The 7,574-nt window shown below is 37.3% G+C and overlaps 2 protein-coding genes across 2 annotated transcripts; one reads left to right on the top strand and one right to left on the bottom strand.

The window, feature by feature from the left end:
- Positions 1-503: 503 nt before the first annotated feature.
- Positions 504-3,083, top strand: LOC140976053 (B3 domain-containing transcription factor FUS3-like). Its single transcript, XM_073439913.1, has 6 exons — positions 504-884; positions 1,416-1,505; positions 1,598-1,698; positions 1,865-1,911; positions 1,994-2,070; positions 2,158-3,083. The coding sequence occupies exons 1-6, from the start codon at positions 645-647 to the stop codon at positions 2,401-2,403; spliced, it is 801 nt and encodes a 266-aa protein (XP_073296014.1). The 5' UTR covers positions 504-644; the 3' UTR covers positions 2,404-3,083.
- Positions 2,878-6,334, bottom strand: LOC140976052 (mitochondrial phosphate carrier protein 3, mitochondrial-like). Its single transcript, XM_073439912.1, has 6 exons — positions 5,970-6,334; positions 5,077-5,438; positions 4,944-4,987; positions 3,621-3,835; positions 3,396-3,520; positions 2,878-3,277 (listed from the first exon to the last, which is right to left on the bottom strand). The coding sequence occupies exons 1-6, from the start codon at positions 6,219-6,221 to the stop codon at positions 3,214-3,216; spliced, it is 1,062 nt and encodes a 353-aa protein (XP_073296013.1). The 5' UTR covers positions 6,222-6,334; the 3' UTR covers positions 2,878-3,213.
- Positions 6,335-7,574: the final 1,240 nt, after the last annotated feature.

The following is a 7,574-nucleotide window of genomic DNA, read 5'->3' as shown; positions in this document are numbered from 1 at the left end:
GTTTCTCAATTATTATGGAATTAGAAAAAGTATTTATTTTGATCGATAACGTACTTATTTTGGGGTTTCAGATATTTGATTTGGCTATTTGAATTCTTCAAATGTGTAAGAAAATACTTGATTTTTAAGTAATATTAAGTGACTTTTGATGATGTCATTTGTGAGGTTAAAATGTGATACCTAAATTGGTACAAAGAATATTTAATTAGAGTCTACAAATACTTGATTTTATTCTTTAAATATTCAACCTACGATTATTTAATAATAAATAAAAAAGAAAATATAATAATAAATTGGGAATAATGTAGGTGACGGTGGTTTCGTAAAACCTATGCATGCATGTAAAAAAACGCTAGTTGTGGGTTGGGTTCGATTTTCAATGAAAACAAAGCAAGCGCCATTGATTTCCAGGTCTCAGAGCTTTTTCAACACCTGGACTATCATCTCCTCTGCAATTACACCACCTCATTTCTCATTCGTCATTATATTCGTTTACCATCCATCTGCTCACTCCCATCAAACTAGATCCATCTCCGGCATGAATGAGCTTTGCACAAATGGAGCAAGACCACCCTCCATCTCCTCTCACTGAAAATTAAAATCAACTCATCTTCATCCGGCCCCAGTCACAACAAGAATATATAATGGCGAGAAACCACACTATCATCAGCAGTCATGATCATGAGTTGACGAATATTAATGGGAACGCTGAGGAAACGAGAAACAGCAACCGCCGCCGCCGCAACACGTCCAATCGGGCCGACCTTTTCTCAACTCCGGGCTTCACCATACAGAGAGGGCCCAGGATGCCCAGGTCTAGACGGGCAAGCCTTCATTCCCTCAATTTTTCGCTCTCCCACGTGCCACCTCTTCATCCCCCACGTGTAAACCCTCCTTCTCTCTCATTCCAACTTTTATATTCCGTTTTTCAAGTGTTAATTAATTCTCCTTTCTCTTGAATTTATTTATATTAAAAATTTTGCTGACGGAGAAAAGAATGTTTGTTATCGATATGCATATAATTAAATTAAAGGTGTGACATATAATATATATATATAATTAAAAATATCACATTAAATGTATGAGGTAAGAGAGAGAGATAAACATATAAATTTAACTATATATCTAGCTTCATTCTCTTCTATGATAAATGTTGCCATATTAATCATGCAATTAATAATCCAAATCAATTTATGTAAACCTAGCATCGATGGAATTCATATATAAAAATGATGATATAAATATATATACTGTAAATACATAGTCTGCACCAATCCTAAATATTACAATTACTCCATAAACATTTGATATAGTTGTAATAGTAAGTGTGTTACGTTATGTATTACATTTTCTTAGTCTCTTACTGGCAACAAATTAATTAATTAATTAATTATACACACATTATGTTGTCTCAGGAACTTGATCTTACCAAACTTTGTTATCTTTTCAAGAAACAACTGAAGAACAGTGACGTGAGCGGCCTCAGAAGAATGGTCCTACCAAAGGTTTGCATCAGAAAATTGGCTCCAAGACATGTTTAATTTCCAGATTTTCTTCACCCAATTTGAAAACATTAAGTTGCTGGTATAATTTTTAGAGAGATGCTGAGGCCCATCTTCCCGTGCTTGATGCCAAGGAAGGGATTCCTATCAGCATGCTTGACATGGATGGCATTCATGAGTGGTGGTTCAAGTTCAGGTCACTACCGGTTCTTGTTTTCTTCCTCCCTCTTATCTTCTATGACTAAATTTCTAAGTATATATGAGCTCAACTGTAAGTTACAACTCCAATCGAGCTGCACATTCGCTATGCTGCTGTACTTGATAGATTTTTAGAAAAGGTTTATGTTCTTCTCTGTATGCAGATACTGGCCGAATAATAGTAGTAGGATGTATGTGCTTGAATCAACTGGTAATCATCTTTCTGCTGCATCTGGTGTTTGCTTTTGAACATTTAAACTTCTATGCAACCTTTTAACAAACACGATGATCAGGGGATTTCGTGAATGCACATGGTTTGCTGTCTGGCGATTACATTCTTGTGTACCAGAACACTGAAGACCAAGGATATGTGAGAAATGGCATATAATATGTTTTAATGCAAAAGATCATCATTTGTTTATATCATCATGATTATTGTTGATTATTTTTGTATTAGGTGATTGAAGCAAGGAAATCGGAAGAATACAATGAGCACGGGATATACAATGATCTTGAGTTGAGATTCCCTGCAGTCCCAGCAACCACGTTGGATGGAAGCGAGTTGTTTTTCGAGTACGACACCTCCTTCTTGGATGATTCTCCTCTGGATTATGTAGGAGAATCGATCAACAACTTGGCATGCCTCGGATCGCACTTGTCTTTTGAAGCCATCGACAAATACACTGCTGAAGATTTCCTTTGAGTCTGCAACTTTTAGTTTGTCGGCTTGTTTTGGGGTTCGGAGGGCACTTTGTGGACTGTTGCCCATACATATATTTGCATGAAAACAATAAAACAACTCCAAGAACATGGACTTTGGTTATCCTAATGCCCTCCTGCTTTTTCCCAAGACTTTAATATGTATGAATAATAAGGTATGTTGCCAACTACTTCTGAAAAAGTCGAAACTTGAACAAACAGAGCTTACACCTGCATTTTTCTCGGATAATTACGGGCTTCAAATCTTTGCCTTACCTTTATGGTGCCCACAAATAATGGTATTTCTCTAGTCTAATTTGTTTTCGGTATTGATTCCCAAGCACCATAAGTAGTACTTCATGAGGCAACACAATCCATCTGGAGCTTCAGACAAAAATAATAAAAGCCAGAGATAATCAGGAGTCGGAAGCATAGGAATGCATATAATGGAAACAAACAAAATTCCCCACCCTAACTCTTAAAAGAAAACACCGATCTTCATAACCAACAATATATCTCTGGGGAAAAACAAGTGGCCTGAATTGTCTGCAGACTGAGTGAATGCTAATACAACAGCCTCTACTCCAACAAAAATCCCATTATGGTTTGAATAAATTTGGAGGATTAAGACTTCCAAAATATCAAATTAGTCTTGCATTAAAAATATCACACATTTTTTAAAAACATGATAAATATTCTCCATCTGCTGCGGTGCTAGCCAAGCAGCATGAGCTATTCTGTGTTTATTGACTGTGCCTTCCAAAAACATCCTATATCTGAAAGCATGCATTCTGAATCAATCCTACAGCTGACTCTACGCCTTTCCAAGTTCCGCGGAAACAAGTGCAGGAACAGGAGCAACACCACCAGTTGTAGGCCTGGAATTACATCAGTGAGGAACCACAAATACACAAAACCACATACAAATGTAATGCTAAACAAATCAATCATGGAAATCATTTGTTTCACTAAAGAAAAGTTGAAGGGTTAACTTACAGGCCCACAAAAACTTTGAAAGCATCATAGATGCCCCACTGGGCTCCTGTGAGGGTTCCAATCATGACAATGCGAAGAGGAAGACCTCGCGTAAAGAGACCCCACAGTCCAAGTTTCTTTACAGCCTAGGAAAATAAGAGTTAAGAGCACAGTGAACATATACATGAAAACAAAACAAAAAAGAAATACACGATGGAAAAACAGGCTACAAGCATTAACACTCACATCACCAACAGTAGCACCCTGGGCATTGTTGAGGAAAGAAACGAGGTTATCAGCAGGATGTGACACGATAGCACAGAAAACACCAGCTATATATCCACCGGCAAAACTCACTCCAAGCTGCAGCGGCTTGCTGAGTTCATTTTTAGGTGTGGGGATAGCATGTTTGTAAATGAGCTCCACAATGGTCTCAAAAGATGCAAATTTCATCATAGTATCTACAAAGAAAACCAACCATTCCTAAGCTGCTGTTACACAGGTGTTGAGAATTCGGGGCATAAGAAAAAGAGTTGCATCGATGCAAAGCAGAAAATTGGAATTATATGAATGACATCTGCTCATCTCAAGAACAGAAGGGTAACAAAAATAGCTTATGTACTAATCACATACATATAATCATGGTGAAGAAATGGGCAGATTACATAGGATTCGAGAGGCTTCTAGATAAACAGACCGTGAAAGATTAAAAACATCTCATAGTTTAGGAAGCCAACAACCGAAGGCCCAAAGATCTAGCAATACTCTTAACATTACGAATAAATAAATTTCTGAAGGGGTACCCCAAATATATCACAAGGTACGTCAAATTTACCTACTAAAATCAAATACAGGATGAATATCATTTTATCTGATAAAAATGTGTTGATAACAATAACAATAATGAAGAACAAGGGAATGATAATTACATTAACATGAAGATCAAAAGACCACAAAAAGATTCAACTCTGCAGGCCAAAAAGTCTAGCAATACTTGAACATTTACTAAATGAAATTTTTTCTAAACCAGATACATCACAAGGTACAGTAAAGTTAACTACTCACACAAATACAGCATGAATATCATTTTATTCGGTGAAAATATAAATGATAAAAATAACATAAAATAAAAACAACGGAACAATAATTCATTAATATGAAGATTATATCTAGATGACAGCCTTTAAGAGAAACTATAATCCTACCACCAATTAACATGTAACAATGAAATTCATGACAGCGTAAATAGGGAAATTTTGAATGCTTTAACTGAAGAACAATCTAACTCGTTTCTGGAAAATAACCTGTATTCTGGTCTTTAGATCGCTTTCTAACAACATTAGCGAAACTTTTAGAATGAAAACAGACACTATTTTCAAACAAATCGCCACCACTCAAACAACAATATCAATTACTGTGAAAGGCTAAAAGCCAGGCACATAAAGCTCCAAAACAAAGTGGACTCTTCAGTAAATAGATGTATTGGTCATTGTATGGTAGTTTGCCAATTTTATTATGAAAGCAAATTAATCATATCTTAAAAATCTGAATAATATATGTCAAACTTACATGGAATCTGACGCCCCCATAGAGGAACCAGGCCCTTGTACAACCTGCAAGCAATGGAAAAAATTGACCCCTGCATAACCTTACACATGCCCTAAAAAGGCCAAATTCAAAAGGAAAAAACTTCAGAACATACCCAAGAGCCCCTTCAGATCTCACAAACTTGGGAAGTCCATCAGCCAACCCTCTAGCAAAACCAGGTTGAGTCTGAACACGAACCTTGACAGCTTCAAAGGGGCAAAGTGCAATGTCAGCAATCACCTCCGCAGATGCAGAACCAGCTAGGTAGATAAGAGTTTTGTATTTGGATGCATTTTCTGGACCAGCCAGGTCACTGTAGTACTTCTTAAAGAACTCATAGAACCCAAACTTGCAGGCACCTTGAGCACTATAACCAAGAAGGGTAGGCACCCATCCCCTGAAGAAACCTCTAACTCCCTGCTCCTTTAGCAGCAGTCCAAAACCCGATGAGATGCTCTTGTACTTGGCAGGATCAATCTGACAGTAGAGAAAAACTGAGTTTAAACACAGCTTGCATAGGTGCAGCTGATTACAATTAAAAATATCACAAAACATACACAAATTACGCCACTGAAAAGTTACCAAGAGTCAGAACGAGTTACACTAAATATCAACAGTAAGATAACAGTCACGCATTTTCTTTAGACAAATGAAATAAATACATGCCAGCAGTTTACGTTTGTAGTTGCAAAATTCAGCCAACAAGTTAACATAATCTTAGATCCAGTACTTTGCATCATGAAACTAGAGCCAAACACCAAGGAAAACCAGATTAAGTCTCAAAAACGAAAAAAGTAAGAAGTTCAATAGCACGCCACGTAAATCTCGAATAAACAGATAAATCGATAGAAAATAACATAAATCAATGCAGAAATCCGGATAACCGCAGACATGATACCTAAATGCAGAGGAAAAAATATTGAAACAGCAGATCTAACAAGATAACAGGTAAAAACGGAAAACAGAAAGAGAAAAACGACGAGAGTTGAAAATAGAACAGATCTAGACCTGCATATTACACTTGACGAGGTCGAGCGGAGTAACAGCCATGTGAGTGAGACCGCAGCTGAGTATTCCACCAGCGGTACAGGCGGCATAGAACTGAGGAGAGTACATCTGGATCTTGCCTGGCTCCGAGGGTGCTGGAATGACGAAGTTGTTGGATGGAGAGGGGCTAGGCATTAGGGCTTTGGAGGTGGAAGGGGATGAGTAAAGGAAGGCCGGGATGAGAGGTTGGCGGCGATCGGAGGAGAAAGCCATCGAGGAAGTGATGCCTCCCAAAATAATCTCGGTCCGAACGAATGGAATCAAAAAAACACAGGCAAATCAATTCTTCTCTTTTCAACCCTGTTTGAACTTGTGTTAGTATATATATACACACACACAACACACACACACAATGATGATTATTGTTTGGGCCGCAAAACACACTGGTTCCGCTTCCTTTATTCTTTTTCTTTTTTTTTTTTCTTTTTTGGCAAGGGAACAAACAAAAAGGAAAATTTAGGGAAATACAAATCCATACATCTCATTCAGTCGACTCCAAACTTGATTTCTCTTCCGTCGATCTCTTTTCATTTCCTTTCCGACGACGATTCACAATGCAAATCGTCTTTCTCTTCTCGGCAATTCTCGATGCAGATCCTTCCAATCTAAGCAAACTCAATCGAACAAATGACTGACAAAAATTTGATAATGTTAACGTTTATTTCGATTTATTACTTCTGTTTTTTCGACTCACTTGAAGAAGAAAGGAGGGTCCCCGCTTGGGTCGACCAAGCGCTTGTTGGGTCGACCCAAGCGCTTCTTAACTTTATGCAATTTTTTGTGTTATTTTTGAAACCAACACTAGTAATATTTGATGTCAGAATTGCTTTAGAAAACTTTGGATATGTATAAATCACTGAAAATTTTGGTCTACCCAACATTTTTCTTGGGTCGACCAAAATAACATGTTGGGTCGACCAAAATTTTGGTCTTGCTTGGGTCCCAAATTACTTTGGTCGACCCAAGAATCTGGTCAACCCAAGCAAAAGATGCAAAAGATGCTTGGGTCGACCAAAGCAAATGGTCTACCCAAATTGCTTTTGTCGACCTTGCTTTTTTGCTTGGGTCGACCAAAATTTTGGTCTATCTAACATCGATCAAGTTTGGGTCGACTCAATTATTGTTTTTGTATCTGAATTCAGATATTTTTTAGCTTGTAATATGTTTTATAATCATTAGACATTGTATTAATCTTTTAATTATTGGACATTGTATTGATCTTTTTAATTTCGATTTAAGTATTTATGGTGGAATTTTGTTGCTGGTCAGTTTTTGGGTCGACCATGGTGATTTCTGGGTCGATCATATTGCTTCTGGGTCGACCTTGTTGATCCATGTTGATCTTTGGGTCGACCCTGTTGATCTCTGGGTTGACCAAGGTTGCTTTTGGGTCGACTCTTTTTCTAACACATGAATCCATAGATTTGACAAATATGACCGATAATTACTTAATTTTGACGGATAATTACACAATTTTGACCAATGTTGCATGTTTTTAACATATGAATCACGTAATTTCACAAATATGTTCTATAATGTTACATTATTATGTTACATGTTACGACA

The sequence above is a fragment of the Primulina huaijiensis genome, chromosome 5 (assembly GCF_012295235.1).
Source record: "Primulina huaijiensis isolate GDHJ02 chromosome 5, ASM1229523v2, whole genome shotgun sequence".
Classification (NCBI taxonomy): Eukaryota; Viridiplantae; Streptophyta; class Magnoliopsida; order Lamiales; family Gesneriaceae; genus Primulina; species Primulina huaijiensis.
Note: the sequence above shows the minus strand (reverse complement) of the source record. Positions and strands in the feature narration are given on the sequence as shown.